This window comes from Carcharodon carcharias, chromosome 33, assembly GCF_017639515.1.
Source record: "Carcharodon carcharias isolate sCarCar2 chromosome 33, sCarCar2.pri, whole genome shotgun sequence".
Taxonomy (NCBI): domain Eukaryota; kingdom Metazoa; phylum Chordata; class Chondrichthyes; order Lamniformes; family Lamnidae; genus Carcharodon; species Carcharodon carcharias.
In genome coordinates this window covers 12,936,661-12,956,247 of record NC_054499.1, presented here as the reverse complement: position 1 = coordinate 12,956,247, position 19,587 = coordinate 12,936,661, and the positions used below count along the sequence as shown (strand labels likewise).

The 19,587-nt window shown below is 44.4% G+C and overlaps 1 protein-coding gene across 7 annotated transcripts in view; it reads right to left on the bottom strand.

Annotated features, from left to right (window-relative positions):
* hdlbpb (high density lipoprotein binding protein b) overlaps positions 1-19,587 on the bottom strand; it is a 100,423-nt gene that overhangs the window by 60,927 nt on the left and 19,909 nt on the right. For all 7 annotated transcript variants that reach the window (XM_041178858.1, XM_041178861.1, XM_041178859.1 and 4 more), the window contains exons 5-7: positions 10,924-11,139; positions 9,272-9,478; positions 4,696-4,911 (exon numbers count right to left, since the gene is read on the bottom strand). In XM_041178858.1, the coding sequence (XP_041034792.1) occupies positions 4,696-4,911; positions 9,272-9,478; positions 10,924-11,139 (639 nt within the window). The remainder of the gene's footprint in view (positions 1-4,695; positions 4,912-9,271; positions 9,479-10,923; positions 11,140-19,587) is intronic.

Sequence of the window (19,587 nt, the reverse complement as noted above, 5' to 3'; positions counted from 1 at the left end):
CCTCAGGAGTTATGGATCTCCCAGGATGAGTATCCATCCTCCTACAATCTACAGATCTAAGATTATCTCATCTTTATCATGTCGTAGTCTGAGTTAGCTGTGGCTCGTTGGGGAGCACTCTCACCACTGAGTCAGAAGGTTGTGGCTACAATTCCTATTCCAGGGACTTAAATTCAAAATCCAAGCTGATACTCCCTACACTGGTGCTGTGGAAGCACTGACAACACATAAACATCAGAAAATACATTCCAAACCCGTTTTATAAATATACTCATTAAATAATGCACACATAAATAATCTAATTACCCTGAGCACGTGTCTTCAATGTTTCTTTGTCTTTCCTATTGCTCTCGCTAGGTGCTTATCCAGTGGCTGCAATCCGAGTGATGGAACGTGTCAGGAAAATATAATAATTTTCATAATGGTATTGGAATTTATTGCAAAGTAGGTATAGTGTGTGTCTGTGTGTGTGTGCGTGCGTGCGTGTGAAACTTAACTGAATTAAAGAGAGCTGGTCTGAAGGCTTTGATGTATCAAGAAGGGAAGCCAGGTTTGAAATGTTAAATAGGTAAACATGGCTGGAGTTTTAGAATGTGAGGTGTAAAGGAAACATTTGCATTTTTAGATAAATTAGATTAGTTTGAATTTCAAGAGCTGGTGAAATGTTACACTTAGCCAGAAGAAGCCAGTGTGTTTATTTTTCCCAAATCTTACTAATAAAATTGGTACTATGAAAGATTATTATTATTAGAAAAATAGAGTTGAAAAGACATATTAGGACAATGAGGCTTACATTAAAAAGAGAGAAACATGTATAAAAGGGAAGGGGTTATGTGTAAGGGAAGAAGGCATTCTAAGATCTAACCAGTGTGAAAAGCCTCCAGCCTCTTAAGCCTCAAGTTGCTGTCTATAAGAACTGAAGTGAAGAAAACTCACTTTGAATTCGACTGTTCAGGGTATCGTGTTACTTTGCCCTGGGTCTTTTAAAATCTATGGGCAGAATTTTGGTCTTGGCGGGCAGGCTTGGCGGGGGCGGGCAGGGACAGTTAGGAAGCTGACTGCTGCCCGCAATCGGCACCGCACCGCGATTTCACGCTGGTGAGCCAATTAAGGCCCGCCCACCATGAAACGCAAGCGGCAGGGCTGAGCGCTGTCTGTGTGGGAGGGGGGAGGGAGTATGAACGAGTTGAGCGCAAACTTTGCGCGTGCGCTCGAGTGCAATCTCCCTGAGGCACGGAGCTGCCTCAGGTAGATGAAGGGATATTAAAAAAAAAATAAAAATGTAAATAAAACATGTCCCCTCATGTGACTCTGTCACATAAGCAGGGACATGTTATTAATGAAAAATTAAAGTTTTTATTTTATTTTCATTTGCTTTTGGAAATCTCCTGTGGATGAGGTTTCAAAAAAAAAAATGTCAAGGGCGCTTGGCCTTTTCGCCTGCCCGCCAACCGTCAGGTTAGACGCCCAAACTATCGCTCGCCTGCCCGTTGACTTTGGCACGCTCGGCCAACGTCAACACACATCATTTCACGCTCCTGCGAGTTGGGCAAGCACCCGCCCGCCGAGCGAGAATTTCTGCCCTGTGTGTTTACTGTTGTCTTAATGGAGGTGTAATTGGGAGTTAGATTAACTAGGGGAGCTAGGAGTTATCATAATAGTAACTTATAAACCTATGTATGTGCTCAAAACCTTTTTTTTTGACTCATAAAGATTTAATTTAGTTTTGTAAGAAACCTATAAGATTCGGAGATCTTATAACTACTGAATTCAAGGCATGCATCTCGAAATACAAATTGTAACATAGTTGTGGCAGTTGTTTCAAGTTTCCCCCGTGGGATTTGAACAGCTCAGCATTCACCATCCACCGTGCCATAACAAACTATAAGCACCTTTGGGCTTAGAAAGGTCTGCTGCAGTCTGGGCTGGCTGCTTGACAGGCAACAAGGGCACTGATGGAGTGGCAGGGGTAGGAGCAAGAGTGCTGCCGTCCTTGACGGCACTGCCACTTTCCTAAGGTGGTGCCTCGGCAATCTTGCTGATCCGCTGGATGACAGACTGCTGGACTGCTTTAACGCCTTGGAAGCCCATGCGAACAGTGGTATCCAAAGCCACGATGGCGGCAGTCTGAGCTTGCAAGGCAGTGGTCTGAGCATCCACGGCAGCGCTCAGACCTCTAATGGAAGCTGCCTGTGCTGCGATGGAAGCTGCGATGTCAGCCATCAGGCGCTCTGTCATGGCAGGGTCTACAGAAGGGCTGACGGGGGTCACCACCCTCTCCATGTTTGAGAGGGCGAGCTTTAAACTCTGCATAAAGCTCTGTGCCAAGTTGGAGCTGGACTCCTCCATGCTCCTCGCCATTGCGCGCAGACTTTCTGGCAGGCTTTCCAGGGCACCGACCATTTGGTTATGCACGCCCATCAGCCGTATCCTGTAACCTGGGCCATCAAAGTCCTCGTCTGACTCCTCAACGACGGAGCTGGTGTGCAACCTCGCCCTCCGGCAAGTTGACACCTGCGCCGGCCTCTCCACCTGCCCTGGCTCCTGCACACTTGCAGCTGGTGTCTCATCATGCACAGGTCCCTCTTCTAGCCAAGCCTCTGAAACATGTATGGTGTCGGTCTCTGAACCGGTGGCTGTGCCTGTAGGATCGAGCGATGGCGTTTCCTCTTTTTCATCGTCTGTTTTGTCTTCCTCCTCTGACTGGGATGGTTCCAGTTCTTGGGAAGCTGAAATGAAAAAGGTACAAGGGAAAGTAAGGAGGTTGTGCTTATGTCATCTGCGTCCTATGAGACAGAGGAGATTGTGGCGTATGGAAGAAATGAGATGAGAGAATTAAGTACGCAGATACCTTCATCCTTGATCTCTCCAATGACACCAGCGGCCATGGCCTCAGCGAGGCCCCTTCCCACGACTGCCTCCTCACCGGGTGTTAAACCTTGCAGATGTGCTTGTCCTCCTCCAGTTTGTTCTTGTTGCCCCCCTTTAAGCACCACCTTCTCCTGCAATAAAGAATGAAGTGGTGTCAGTGAATGTCCTGCAATGTGTTTGGGTGATGTGGCTGTCTTAATTAAACAGCTGCCAGCGCTTAAGAGCAATGAGTGTGAGGTTTGGAACAGTGCTAAAGTGTGAGATGGTGAGATAAACCATTTAACTGAAGGATTGAGTGTTAATTGATATATTGATGGTGGAAGGGTGAAGGCGGTGTTGTTAATTGAGCAGCGGATGAGGCGAGTGGTGCATAAGCTAAGATATGCCATTTGAGGATTGAACTCACTCACCTTGACAACTCGAGTTAGATCATTAAACTTCTTCCTGCATTGTATCCAGGCTCTTGGCGCTACACTCCTGCAATGACCTTCACTGCTATTCTTTCACATTTCTCATATGTCGAGAGCCTCCTGACTCACCCCCCCACCCCCACTGCGGTTACAGAAAGTTTCTCCTCTCTCCACATCTTACATCTCATATGTTCAGCCATGCTTCAATCTTTTACAACACAGATTGTCTCAACAAAGGACTCTCACCACTCCGGATGAGTGCAGCTACAACAACACTCAAGAAGCTTGACACCATCCGAGACAAAGCAGCCCACTTGATTGGCACCCCTTCCACAAACATTCACTCCCTCCACCACCGACGAACAGTGGCAGCAGTGTGTACCATCTACAAGATGCACTGCAGCAACTCACCAAGGCTCCTGAGGCAGCATCTTCCAAACCAACAACCACTACGATCTAGAAGGACAAGGGCAGCAGGTACATGGGAACACCACCACCTGCAAGCTCCCCTCCAAACCACTCACCAACCTGGCTTGGAAATATATCGCCATTCCTTCACTGTCGCTGGTTCAAAGCGAGTGGGGAGGGAGTAACAGGTTCAACTGAGGGAGAGTGACAGGGTTAACTGAGGGAGCAAGTGAGGGGCAGCGACAGCATTAACTGAGGGAGCGAGCGAGTGAGAGTAACAGCATTAAATCAGGGAGTGAGTAGAGGAGTGTGACAGCATTAATTGTGGTACCATGTGAGGGATAGTGAAGCACTAATTGAGTGAGCAGAGTGACAGTGTCAGCTGAGGGAGTGAGTGAGGGAGAGTGACAGCATTAACTGAGGGAGAGTAAGTGGGAGAGTAACAATTTTAACTGAGAAGGGAGTGTGACATATTTAACTGAGGGAGTGGGAGAGTATTAAGTGAGGAAGACTGAGGGAAGAGCAGCAACAGCATTAATTAAGGAAGTTGAAAGAGAGTAACCCCGCAGTTCAAAAGTGTTTCACTGCCTAAAACCTTTGAGAGATCTGTATGACAGGCTAAGACGGGACATAAAGACAAAAGCAAAAAACTGCAGATGCTGCAAATTCAAAACAAAAACAAAAATACCTGGAAAAACTCAGCAGGTCTGGCAGCATCTGCGGAGAGGAGCATAGTTAATGTTTCGAGTCCGAATGACCCTTCAACAGAACTAAGTAAAAATAGAAGAGGTGAAATATAAGCTGGTTTAAGGGAGGGGTGGGACAAGTTCTTCCAGCTCTACTTGTCCCCCCCACTTTAAACCAGCTTATATTTCACCTCTCTTCTATTTTTACTTAGTTCTGTTGAAGGGTCATTCAGACTCTAGATGTTAACTGTGCTCCTCTCTGCCAGACCTGCTGGGATATAAAGACATGTGTCTTTCTCATACAGAGAAGCTGTTCTAACCTTCTCCTCATAGATCTTCCTGATGCGGGTGCCTGCTTGGGCCACGGGCTCCTTCTCACCGGTGATGAAGATCTCATCCTTGTTGATGCTGGGAGGCGGGATGTTGATACGAGCTCCAGTCTCCTGCATGATCTCCTGGACCACTTTGTTGTAAGCCCCAGCAATGAATGGATGGAAGACTTTCTCCAGGTTTATCCTCTCGACAGCCCGTTTGTCCTAGTGCCAGGGTAGAAAACATGAGTTAAAGCAGTCAGGCGAGCTTTTTACTTCTCCCCTGCCAGCAATGCTGTTGTCGATCAGGAATTAAAATGCAATCTTTCTTTTTAGGTATGCAGAGATAATATCCAGATCACCCAGGGAATGTTCAAGATGCTGCCAAGCGGTATGGAGCCAAATTGTCCTGGACTCCAGTATGTTTCCCCTCATGGGGGGGAATTTAGAACAATATGGGGCACAATTTTAACATAAGGTTAAAGATGGAGATGAGAAGGAATTTCTTCTCTCAGAGGTTCGTTAGCCTTTGGGATTCTCCCCCCACCCCAGCGAGCAGTGGAGGCTGGATCACTGAATATATTCAAGGTTGAGTTAAACAGAGTTTTGAATTATAAGGGAATCAAGGGTTACAGGGGGCAGATAGGAAAGTGGAGTTAAGGCCGCAATCAGGTCAGCTATGATCTGACTGAATGACGGGACAGGCTCAAGGGGCCGAATGGCCTACTCCAGCTCCTATTTCTTCAGATTTATCCCAGTCTAGACTGAGTTGCCACAATAGTAGGACAGGAAACTCATCTCACCATTTCAGTATTGAGGTCATAGAAAACAGGAGTAGGTTCCTCAGCCCTTCAGGCCTGTTCCACCATTCAATCAGCTCATGGTAACTCCATCTATGTTTGGTGTCATATCCCTCAATACTCTTGCCTAACAAAAACCTATCATTTTCAGTTTTGAAATTTCCAACTGACCCCCAGTTTTCTGGGGGAGAGAACTCCAGAATTTCCAATGGGATCATCCATGAACAGCTCTAATTTTAAAGTTTTGCCCCCTTGCTTTGGACTCCCCTTCCCCCCACCACCCCATCAGAGGAAACAGTTTCTCTCTCTCAACCCTGTCAATTTAATCACCTGTTTAATCATCTTAAATGCCTCAATTGGACCATCCCTTAATCTTCCATACTTGAGGGAATGCAATCCTAATCGACCCCACCCATCCTCAATACTTAACCCTTTTGGCCCCGGTGTCATTCTGGTGAATCTGCACTGCACCCCTTCCAATGCCGATATAGCCTTCTTGAAGTGCGCTGCCTAGGATACCAACTGTAGACAAGATCTGTAGACAAGTTCCATCAAAGGTGTTCAGTATGGTGAAGTGTGGGGTCCATGATACATTTAAGGGGAAGTTAGATAAACACATGAAGGAGAAAGGAATAGAAGGATATGTTGATAGGGTCAGCTGAAGAGGGATGGGATGAGGCTGGTGTGCAGCATAACCACTAGCATGGACCAGTTGGGCTGAATAGCCTGTTTCTGTGCTGTAAATTCGACCTGTACAGGAAGGGAGGCAAAGATCCCAAACATCACAATTTTACAGTGATTGACTTGCTCAGAGGGACCACGGGGTGGCTGATGTGGGAATGGATAATGTCACAGTATAACAGTATAATGTAAGAGTGGCACCTTTTTGAGGCAAGGATTCTGACATATCTGCAGGGCAGTGAATTTGGAGGCTTTACTTGGCATCTAAACTGTGCTGTACCTGACTCAGAAGTGTGTGTGGTGCCAACATGGGTGCCCAGAATCCAAGTACGTTCCACTTTGCAGCACTAACGCCCCTCACCTCAAGGACAGCAGAGGAACCAGGACTGAGTATTTGGTCATTATGTTGGCAGCTGCCATTTTTGACCTTGGGCCAATTTCCCAACAATGGGGGGGGGGGGGTCCTTCATAGGCACAGAGACTGCCTCCTGCAGGCGTTGGGTCACTGGCTGCCTCGCTGCAGCCAGAAAAACAAATTGACATTGTTAAAAAAGTGGCTTCACCTCACGTAACAAACTGCTCTGCAATCTACTGCGTGGGTTTTAAATGTTAATGGCATCAGCAGTGTTGTGTTGCAAATAGTGGAAAATGCACAGGATGATGCATTTCCAGCGTTTCCATTGCATCTCATAGGAGCCTGCACGTTGGATCTCCTGCTGCTCTTCAAAATTGTGCCATGGGATCTTTTATGTCCACCTGAGAAGACAGACAGGGCCCTTGGTTTAACATCTCTTCAGAAAGATGACATCTCCAACAGTGCAGCATTCCCTCAGTACTGCACTGGGGTGTCAGCCTAGCTTTTTGTGCTCAAGTCTTGGAATGGCACTGAAGGCCAGACCTTGTGACTCAGAGGTGCACATGCTACTCACTGGGTCACAGCAAAAGTGGAAAAGGTCCCGAGGTGTTTCACAGGAATGTTAACGAGATTGGATCACTGAGCCGAAGGGGCAGTGATTAAAAGCATGGTTAAAGAGTTAGGTTTTATGGAAGATTTAAAAGGCAGCAAGGTGGAGAGGTTCAGGGATGGGGTTCCTGAGCTTAGGCGCAGCTGTTAATGATGGAGTGAAGGAAATCAGAGACGCGCAAGAGGCCAGAATTGGAGGAATGCAGAAGGGTTATAGAGCTGGAGGGTGTTACGGAGATAGGGAAGGGCAAGGCCATGGAGGGATTTGGACAGGAGGATGAGGATTATAAATCTGCAGCGTGGAGGGCCTGGGGGCAACATGGGTCAGTGAGCTTGTCAATGTATCATTAATTGCATTGTCAAGGTCCAATCCCCTAAAATAGAGAGAGAGAAATAAAGAAAAGAGAAAAAAAGAATCTTCTTGTTGACTGGCAATTACATTGTTTAGACAACTGCACTGTTAAAACCGGTGATGGACAATGGTTCACCTATAAATGGGTTCAGCTGTAACACTCCAGGGTGGAAGACTCTATGACACTGCAGAGTTGTCTTGAGAATAAACCAGCTTGAGGTAAAAGGTGACCTTTGGGCTCATTCTTCCATGACAAGCACTTATTGTGAGTAAGAGAGCACAGCAGTGGCAGATGAATGGGACATGGTGCAAGTTAGGATACGGGGAGCAGAGTTTTGGATGAACTCGCAAGGGTGGAAAATTGGAGGCCAGGCAGAAGATCCTTAGAATAGTCGTTTCTGGAGGTAACAAAAGCATGAAAGAATATTTTAACAGCAGATGGGCAGTGACAGGTGATAGTACGAAGATGGAAGGAAGCAGTTTTAATGATGGGCTGGAAGCTCATCTAAGGGTCAAATAACACACTGACTGCAAACAGTCAGGGTCAGTTTGAGACGGTGGCTAAGAAGCAGGACACAATCGATGGCGAATACCGGAGCTTTTGTCAAGTGCTGAAGACAAGCTTTGGTCTTCCCAATGTTTAAGAGCATAAGAAATAAAAGGAGTAGACCATATAGCCTCTTGAGCTTGCTCCACCATTTAATATAATCATAGCTGATCTTCTGCCTCAACTCTACTTTCTCTCCCCACCCCAAGCTCTCCATATCCTTTGATTCCCTGAGAGAGTAAAAATCTATCTCCGCCTTAAATAAGTTCAACAATGAAGCATCCACAACCTTCTCTGGTGGAGAAATCCGAAGATTCACAACCTTCTCAGTGAAGAAATTCTTCCTCATCTCAGTTCTAAATGATCGACCCGTGTCAATCGAGACTGTGACCGCCCCCCCCTCCCACTGCATTCTAGATTTCCCAGCCAGCAGAAACAATCTCTGTGTCTATCCTATCAAACCCCTTCAGAACACAAAGAAGTTCTCAAGATGAGTCACATTGGACTTGAAATGTTAACCCTGTTTCTCTTGCCACAGATGCTGGCAGACCTGCTGAGGTCTTTCCAGCTCTTTCTGGTTTTAATTCCCTTCAGAATCTTGACTGTTTCACTGAGATCACTTCTTATTTTCCTAAACTCCAAAGAATATAGACCCAATTTACTCAGTCTCTCATCACTGGACAACCCTCTCAACTCAGGGACCAATCTTGTGAACCTTCGCTGTACTTCCTTTAATGCAAATATATCTTTCCTTAAATATGGAGATCAAAACTGAGTCCAGTACTCCAGCTGCTTCCTCACTAAAACCCTGTACAATTGTAGCAAGGCTCCTTTATTCTTGTACTCCAAACTCTTGCAATGAAAGCCAATATGCCATTTGCCTTTCTAATTGCTTGCAGTATTTGCTTGCTAACTTACTGTGCTCATTGTACGAGTACACCCACGTCCCTCTGAACATTGACATTTACAAGATTTCACACCTTTTAAAACATACTATGTTTTTTTAACCTCACATGTCCTCCACATTGTGCTCCATCTGCCACCTTGTTGCCCACTCACTTAACCTGTCTATATCTTTTTACAGAAGCTTAATTGGTGGAACTTTCTGCGCATGTCCAGCAAGCAGCCATCTCATGACTTTTGAGTGACACGTAGCACAAATTCAATCTATAGGAGACCCAGGAAGTGTCAAAACAAACAAGGATTATTGGATTTTTGAAAAGAAAGGTGGACAGCCGTACCTGTTCTGCAGAGATAAGCAGGATCTCGTGTCGAGACTTCTCAATGCCTTCCTTTGTCCCTGTGATTTTAATCTGGTTGCTGGAGTCATCGGGGCGGGGGATGTTGATTTTAGTTGCCGTCTTCAATTCTAGTTCCTGCAGCTTCTCTCCGTTCTTGCCAATGACAAACCGATGATGTTCTTTTGGGATGGTGACAGTAGCTGAAGCCTAAGGGAGTTAAATAGCCCAGTGAAACGAGGGATGCTGGTTATGTGCTCGCCACGATAGTGAGTGCTGATACAGAATATAGAAGATTTGCAAATCATTTCACTTATTTGTTTAAGACCATGGAGCCCACAGTCTGATGTAAGTAAATTTTCCATTATATACTAGTGATTTGAGAGAGAAAAAAAAAATCACTCTGTGGAGCCACCTATTGGCAAAGTGTGCAACTACAGGCAACTATTACAGGCAACTGTTTACATACAGGATTTCCATTCTAAATGTTTACAAATGCAGATTCAAGATTAACTTGACAAAATGTGCCGAAATGTGTGCAAACAGGAATTTATACAGGAATTGTATGGGTAACTGTAAATGGGTGTCAGTCTGTCTTAGGTCATGACTTTGAGCTAATCTGATATTCAGCTTTGGCAACCATGCATGATGTTGGCTGAAGTGTCACATTTAATAATATTCAGGTTACCAAGGAGTCTCTCTGTCTCTCGCAGGTTAATGCTCTGATTTCACATGTCAATAATCAAGGTTAATTCTATTCTCTTTCAGAGAATGGTAGTCTGTGCTAATATGGAGGCTTTCATTTAACAAACTGGCTCAAGGCGCTTTATACGGAGCAGTATAAGAGGTATCCGAAATGCTGAAGGCATGTCAAGAGAGGTGGGCCTTGAGGCTTTTAGGAACATATGAACATGAATGGGCCTTTCAGTCCCTCAAGCCTGCTCAGCCATTCAAGTAGATCATTGCCAATCTGTATCTTAAATTCATCCACCCGTCTTGGCTCTGTAACCCTTATTGTTCTTGCCTAATAAAAATCTGTCAATCTCAGTTTTGAAATTTCCAATTGACCCCCAAGATTCAACAGCTTTTGGGTGAGAGTTCCAGATTTCCTCTCCCAATAATGTGAAGAAGTGCTCCTGAAATCACCCCTGAATGGCCCAGCTCTAATTTTGAGGTTATGCCCCCTGGTTCTGGATTCCCAGCCCGCCCACCCCTGCTCCCCTGCCCCCTCCCCCCCAACTCCTCCCACTCCTCCCGCCCTCCCCTCCCTCCACCCCACGCCCTCCTCCAACCAAATACCAACCAGAGGAAACAGCTTTTCTCTATCTACCTGATCAATTCTTTTAATCATCTTAAACACCTCAATTAGATCACCCACTAATCTTCTGGGGAATACAATGCTAGTCTAGGCATTATGTCCTCATAAAATGACCCATTTCATCCTGATATCTCTGTTGGATCTGTGCCGCAACCCCTCCAAGGAGAATGGAGAGAGTCATAGCAAGACAGGGGAATTTAAAGAGGCAATTACTGTACAAGGCACCTCCTACTGATCATGAAAATAGAGGAGTGGGAGGCCCAGGGTATTAAAATAGGACTGCAGCCAAAAAGCCAACCCCCCCCACCAACAGTGACGTACTAATCCTGACAGCTACCTGGGTCTGAAGCCGAGCCACGATTTCCTTCCTTGCTTTCATGACAGAGTCGAGTTTGCCGGTCACCATGATGGACAGGCCCTGATCTTTGGCCAGAGAGAGCTCAATATGGGCTCCCGTCTTCTGCATGATGTCCAGGCACACCTTCGCCTCCTCACCTTCACCAAACTGACTGTTGTCTTTGTACCTGCGCTCCTCCAGAGGGACATGAAAGACCTGGGCGGAGGAGACAAAGAGAAAGACATATAACGCCTCACACTCATCCTCTTGTATAAGGTACAGTAGCATAGTGGTCATGTTGCTGAAGTGAGGCATAATAATCCAGTTCAAATCTCAATGTGACAGAAGAATCTGCAATTAAAAAGCTGTTCTCTATAGAAGTAACTGTGAAGCTGTCAGATTATCATGACAAACCAACTAGTTCACTTAGGGAAGGAAACTTAACCTTCTTTACCTCGTCTGGGCCTAGATATGATTCCAGCCCCTCGCCAATAAGGTTGACTCTTAACTGCTCTTAATGAACTGGCCTAGCAAGCCCCTCAGTTCTAGCAAAACAAGCTGCAGGGGTTCTGAAAGAAGGCCCATCACCACCTTTCTGGGGGAGCTAGGGATGGGCAATTACTGGCCTTCCCAGAAATGCCCACATCCCGAGAATGAAATCTGACCACAAACCCATGGCCAAAAGCAACTCCTCATCCTGGTATGAGCAATCTACAGTTACTGAGCAAGTTCACACGCCCTTTGTAGCTAAGTAGGCTGAAGTGCTGTCAGACTTTAATTCAGCGACTGTGTTGTCTATCTATGATACATTTAAAAACCCTACTTTCCTACACAACCTTAAATGTGGCCGTTGTGTTTCAGGTACAAATTCCTGCGCCTGCCTTTATGATGACATCTGCCGGTGGAAATCTTCTGTGGCCCCTCAAGTTTTGCATCTCCCAGCTCCTTATGTATTTCTCTGGAGTACAGCCTCTGTCCCAACCAACTCGACTTCACTGCAACCCAAAAGTTTTGTTGTTTTGCTTTGGCTGCCATTAATTAAAAGAGGGTAGGGTAGCCAATTGGATATGGTACCTGTCCAGCAACCCAGCAGAGGCCATGCGCTCCCCAAGTCACCCAACTGGCAGCAATATTTACAAAGTTCAATAAGGAGAAAATCAGAGTAAGCAACAGTCAGTTCTTGTATCAGGATTATAATAAGGCTGTTAATCCTTACTAATAGCTGTGACGAGTGTGCCCAAAGGCTGATCAAGTGACAGTCTGGTACAGGCATATTCACAGATGCGTATTTATCAGCTATGACCACAGACTCCATAGCCATCACTGAGTATGTTATGATTTTTGACAGGAACACAATCAGCAGTTTAAGGGGAGGAATCACCATTGACTCAAGTTGAATTGGTTTAATCAGTACAACACCATGCTTACAAGAGTAGGTCGGAGGCTCCAAAGAATTGCTCACCTCCTGACCCCCTCAAAGTCTCTCCACCACCCACAAGACTGGTCGGGAGCGTGAAGGAATACTCACCGGTAAGCTGGATGAGTGCAGGGGCCACAACACTCGAAGTTTTCCAGCCCCTGACTCAATATTCAGCCCTTCCATCAGCACCACCACAATGGGGTTGCAGTATCTACATCTAACGCCAAGAATGACAAGAGCGGTACTGTTGGGAAAATACCATTATGTCCTGAGTCAGACCCTACCCTGAAGGACATTAGCGAACAACAATCCTGCAGCTTTCATGCTCATTTTATCCTAGTTCCAGCCTACAAGCGACCAGCTTTGCTGATTTCAGTATCATCCCAAGCCATGGCAGGATTTGGAGTCAGCTCTCTGGGCTGTTAGTTAAGTACCATAATCATTACCCTGACACACCCCATGTAGAATCCAGTCTGATGGAAATTTCCCAGCTCTCTTCACCTAGACACTTTAGCCTGATAGCGTTTTGGGATGTCCTGAGGTTGTAAAAGGTGTCAAGATAGGAAATAGTTAATTTGATTAACAATTAACAAATGATTAAGTTAATAATCAGAGGTTAATTGGTTAAGTACATCATTGGGTGCACATAAAGCAGAAACGTGTCGGTGCAACTGAGGCCTTGCGTGACTGGTGGGCACCGCGGGGGCTGGGGTGCATCAATGACCCTCAAACCACACTTTAATTTGAGCTTGATAAGTCTCCTTTGAAATTTTGTTTTTCGTTGCAGTGTCCCTTTAAAGGACACTTAGTTTACCCGTCACACTTGTGAATTTGCTGATTTGTTAATTCGATTTGTTCAAAAGAGTATAAAGGGATAACAGATGATGATCTGGAAGGGAGTTTTATGTGAATTGGAATAAAGCACTGTCTGGAACAAGTAAAGACTTGGTTTCTTTCTTACCAACTAGCCATTGGAGTTTTTACAAAAGGTGCAGTATAAATGCAGGTCTTTTGTAATTATTTCAATACGTGAGGATGCAGGGTGGAGAAGATTGTGTAGGACATTGCTCTAGGAACTAAGGAGGAAACTCCGGCAGAGCAATCAGAAGTTCTTGATAAAAATAGATGGGACTGCGGGGGTGGGGGGAAGGAAAACTAGATTCTAGAAAATTAAGAATGACGGTGCTCGGAGAACATGTGAGAAATTCTATGACTGACTCCTATAAGGGAAATGAAAACTTGAGTCCTGGTTTCTCATCCGTGATAGCTGTTAGTAGCAAATGTCCAAAGCACACATGACCAAGGGAAATGAGTCATTATCAGCACTGAAATCAACAATGAACAGGTTTTCCTGTTTGTCACTGGAAGGTTTATGTGAACTCTGCTAATTCTGGGACACTAATAAACCTAGCCACAGGTCACACAGGAAGCGACAGTCTTGGGTCTCCGACTGGAGTGAATGCTTTTCCCTCCCAGACAGCTGCTCACAGTTTCCAACCAACAGTTTCCCTTAAGTGGGATACCTGCATCCGTTCATCAATCGCTATCAACGCCATCGCTGGAGGATCTGCCGTGGCCTCGATCCGGGTTCTAGAGCGCAGGTCTGAGGTTCAGCTGCCAGCCTGCCCTATAAAAGCCGCTGTTCAAAATCAGTTGTAGCTGTCGCCACTTGTAAACTGCTGAGCTCCGTCAAAGGGCAGTTATACCAGTTTCTAAATGTCATATCACCGGTTACTATTTCATCCCATTTAAAAAAAAAATTAGTTTTGCCCTATAACATAGCCTGATATCTGACATGTGACCATGGTACAACGCATGAGCACTGGACACAAAACTTTTAGTGGTAATGTTGTTCGAGGTAAACTGATTGGCATATATGAAATGGAGTGTTATATCATGTAATATTGAATGTAAAGCACTGGTAGCAAGGTGCTGTGTTGATTTAAGGCCAAGAGAACCCAACTGCTATTAAGTAAGTGCTTTGAGTCCAATTACTGTTCAATTGCAAATCTGGCTGCAGGTACAAATCCTTTTCTTTGTCTATTTCCCAACCGCTATAAATAACAAGGACTTGCATTTATATAGCTCCTTTAATACAGAAAAAATGTCCAATGTGCTTCATAGAAATATGATCAGGTAAAAATCAACATTAAGCCATAGGAGGAGATATTAAGAGGGGTGACTAAAAGATTAGTTAATATGAGTTTTAAGGAGGGTCTTAAAGGAGGAGAGGTGGTGGAGAGGCAGAGAAATTTAGGAGGGGGATTCTGGAGTTTAGGGCCTGGACGAGAGAAGGTACATCCACCAACAGCGAAGTGAATGGAATTTGGGGAGAACATCAACTGCGGGTTGTAGATATTCTGACACCAGTAGCTTTAGTTCCTGCTGCATTTGTCTACATGTTACAAAGGGATCTCTTGATTCTCATTCTTTTATTTAACTTTATGACTTGCAAATGTGAGTGGGACCCTAGGGATGTGCTGGAGAGGTGCGACAGTCAGGAAGCATGAGCTAGGCTTACCACTTTCACAACATTACTGTGGTGCTGGGAGGTTACATTATTTTGTCTTAGTGTGTTATGTTGCACAACACCCTATCGTGTCCACAATGTAGAATGCACTCTGAATCCAAGTTCAAATCTCCATGGGACCTGTTTTGGGTTGACCCTGGGTGACTTACAAAAGGTGACAAGTTTCTAAATTTGTAAAAAAAAAGTTAGATTTCTGAGTGTATCATGGGGATAAGGAATAAGAACATCAGAAATAGGAGCTGAAGTAGGCCATTCGGCCCCTCAAGCCTGCTCCACCAATCAATAAGATCATGGCCGATCCTGCATCACAACTCCAACTTCCTGCACTATCCCTTAATTCCCTTCATATCCAAAAATCCATCAACCCTGCCTTGAATATACTCAATGACTGAACGTCCACACGTTCTGGGGTAGAGAATTCCAAAGGTTGACAATCCTTTGAATGAAGAGATTGAAGACAAGGGTGGGCACATGGGATTATAACTACTCTGCAAGCGCAGGATGAATGGCAACATGGACTCAATGGACTAAATGACCTGTTGTAACTTCGAGGTAATTCTATGTAATTATCAGGGCCCATTGACTGGCAAGGACTGAACAAGTCAAAGCGCATTTTAATTACATACTATTCTGGTAATTATTCCTGTGCCTCATTAAATAATTACACAATAACTTTAAGAAATTTATTCATTTTTAAAATAGTAATGGCAACAGTTCAGCACCTCTTACACAGTAAGTGCAGGGGTGGGGGTGGGGAATAAAGCCAGTGGAGTGGTGCTCTCACAGAGAGCTGGCACAGACACAATGGGGCAAACGGTCCCCTTCTTCGCAGTAACTATTCTATGATTCTATAAATGTTCCCAGTACTTACCTCAGAGAACTATTTGCTTCAAGTGAAAGCCCCAAAGTGGTTGGTGTATGAAAGCCTGAATGAAATATATGTTGCCATCAGCTGTTCCATTGAAACACACAGCACAGAAGAAGGCCATGTGAGAAAAATGATGCCTTAGAATTCTTTTCTTCTTAATTATTTCATGGGATGTGGGCGTCGCTGGCAAGACCGGTGTTTGTTGCCTATCCCTAATTGCCCTTGAACTGAGTGGCTTGCTTGTCCATTTCAGAGGGCTGTTAAGAATCAACCACATTGCTGTGGATCGGGAGTCACATTTTGGCCGGACCGGGCGGAGGACAGCAGATTTTCTTTCCTAAAGGACGCCAGTGTACCAGATGGGTTTTTACAACAATCGATGTCATGGTCACCATTACTGGGTCCAGCTTTACATTCCAGATTTATTAGATGGTCGCTGTAGCAGAGAAAAAAAGAGCGACTACCTCTACTCGTGATCCAAGAAGTGCAAGAAGTCTGAATAGGTTCGGGAAATCTGAACAGACGACAAGAGTTAAAGAAATCAGAAAAAGAAGTCTACAAGACAAATCCAGTCCAGGTTTTTGTGCACTCTGTTGTCCATAAGCGAAATAGGGAAGTATAACCAATTAAACTGTGTTAATTATTGCCTAGTTTATTAAATTAACTTAATAAATCTTGCCATTTTGCTACAACTTAACGTCTTGCTGTCGACTTATTTATCACACCCAAATTCCTTATAGCCATGTGGCCTTTCGTATCTGTGCCAGCTCCTTGAAAGAGCTATCCAATTAGTCCCACTCCCCCTACTCTTTCCCTATACACCTAAATCCACTGTTGAAAATTGCTGTTGAATCTGCTTCCACCGCCCTTTCAGGAGGCGCATTCCAGATCATAAGAATCCGCTGCATTAAAAAGCAGAGTCTCCTGCCAGGTACAAAATGGCCGCCAACACCCATCTGTGCATGCACACTTTCCCGCACATGCACAGAAGACTAATGGTATAATTTGCAAGAAACACAGTGCCAGCTGGAACTTGCTCGGACTCTGAGGCCACTCACCCAGTTTCTGAGCCCAGCGGCAGGCGGGCAGTGGGGGCGGGGCCCACTCTGGAGCCTCTTCCACATCCAACCCGGGCCTATCACCGGGAAGAAGCCCTGCAGCTGCATGCGCAGGAGAGAGAGGCTGTAATCTGGAACTGCAGCTGTCACCGGGTGGATCAGAAGTCTCCCCTCCTTCCCCATTCCGATCTTGATTCCATTCCTCCCTTCCGCCCTGCCGACTCGGAGAAGGTGTGGCTTTTTTAATCGCTGTCTTTAATAACTGTTTCATAAGCATCTCTGCTCCTCGCTGCTGCCTATTCGTCACTTGCAACGTCACAGAGTAAACCGGTGCAACTGTGCATGCACATCATTGGCAGCAGATGCAGCCATTAAAAGAAGCTGTTCTCATTTCCCCGGGTCTTAAATCTGTGGCCTCTACGCTAAAAATGCGAGGCGTTATCAGATTTCTTTGTTTTGGGACTGTGCCTTTAATTTAAGGCAAAATGGAGGTCTGTAAAGGGTTGAGGGTGGGGATGAGTTGGGCCCACCGACCACGGAAGCAGAGCATAGGCGGTTAATCACACATGGTAAATCCCTTATAAAAACAAACTTCTATTCATACACCACATAAACGATAGCTAATCCTTTAATAAGCTCTCAAACCTTTTAATCAAACTGTGAATACAGAACCCCCTGCTGACATAATTTTAGCTTTTGGAAGTCAGTCAAGCATTCATAAAGCGCCCTCAGGGAAACAAACAACTATTGAAACTGCTAGAACAGGTGCTACATCGCCTGGCCTGTTACTCAAAGCAATGCAGCAGCTTTTTTTTTTAAAACTCTCACTAACACCTGTAGCTTTTTTTTTTAAAAGGGCTGGAGATTTAAATAACTTCAGATCATGACATTTAAACGGACCCTAACCACTCTTCAAGAGCATTTACATCTATTCTATAATTTGTGACTCCAACACTGCGGGTTAAGGCCCTTGCAACAGACAGAATTTGGTCTGTTTAAATCAGCTCCAAGTTCAAATGGTCCTGCTGAGTTCAGGTTTCCCTGATGTGTGAATTACACCCCACCCTCTTTCCCGTATCGGCAAAAATTGAATCAGTTGGAAAATGGGGGGGTGGGACATCCACATTTGTGTCCCACATGCTACTTCTGCAGGTCAGCGAAGTCTTCTCGTCTCTGCGAAAATGCAGGCCTTGGTCTCCAATGTCCCAGGAAGGTGTTAGAATGTCAATTTTTGTAAACTCTTATATTTTAAACTATTGATTTAGTTTCAAGGTAGAATGAAGTGGGGAGTTTAAAGGATAGCTAACTAGCAAATCTACCTGGACACAAGACCTTTTTGATTCATGTTGCCATGGAAATAGGCTTTGAGACAGGGAAAGTCCATAGGAAGCCAGTGTAGGCTTACAGGATATTTTTTTAAATATCACTGAACCTCCTAGATAGTCTTAGTATACCAAAATCTGAGTGGGAGAGAGTGACAGAGAGGTTGGGGATTCAAAGTTATCCAGCTGGATAAGGAAAAGAGGAGAAGCAAGCCATCAGGAGCTAAGAATCACTTTGGAGTGGTTCTGGGAGAATGGAGTGTCTACTTGATAAAGCATAAACATGAAGGGACAGTTTCAGTTGTGCTGAAGCATTCACAAGGGAATTTTTCTGTAATTTAGAGTTTAAGCTGCCTCCTGAAATGGTGTTTAATAATTGTTACTTTTAGTTTGTTTGTTACAGTAAAGGTCTTAAAACTTGAAATCTTATCGTGCAATTACTATAAGTTGGAATTAATTTTTTTTCAAAACTATCATTCTATGGAGATCATAACATCTGGTTACCTCCCAGTGAAAACAGTTTATCTCCATCTAATCTATTAATACATATTAAAACTCTTTATTCTCTCCATCTGATCTCTTAAAACGTATTAAAACTCTTTATTCTCTCCATCTGATCTCTTAAAACATATTAAAACTCTTTATTCTCTCCATCTGATCTCTTAAAACGTATTAAAACTCTTTATTCTCTCCATCTGATTTATTAAAAATCTTTATTTTTAATTCAAAGGAAGACTTCTAAAGCGAACCTCTGATGGTAAAATGGAAAACACATATAACAAGATTTAAGTTGTTTCCTGAAGATTTCAATGCCCAGAACCCAAAATGCTAATTATTCCCTTTAAGCAATGCAGGTTCTACAAACAAATTGCTTCTGTAATCATAACTCGAGAATTAGAAACTGAAAAATATAGAAAGTACAGGTTACTTTTTTTAATCCCTTTTTTAACCTGACTCGATTTCTGCAGTTTAAAAAAAAGCTAACAGCCATTACTTGAAACTTGAACAAAAAACCTGCTTACATTCATCCTTCCATATTTAAATCAATGCCAATATTGTGCAATCTGAAGCACTGGTCTCATTATGTGAGGCTCTGTTTCCCAATGTGAGCACAGTACTGAACATGTTGCAGCCCAGATTTATAAAGCTTAAACAAAAACAGAATTACCTGGAAAAACTCAGCAGGTCGGGCAGCATCGGCGGAGAAGAAAAGAGTTGACATTTCGAGTCCTCATGACCCTTCGACAGAACTTGATAAAGCTTATCCTGTCCTAAACCAATGTGTACGTGTAAGCAGACTTTTACAGCATAGGTAGTGGCCATTTGGCCTATTGTGCCAGCACTAACCCTCTGAAAAAAAGGTTTCCCCTTAGGCTCATTCCCTGCTTCTTCCCCATACTTTTTCTCCACTTGCCTTTCCCAATACGAATTAGGAGTGGGAGTAGGCCGTTCAGCCCCTTGAACTT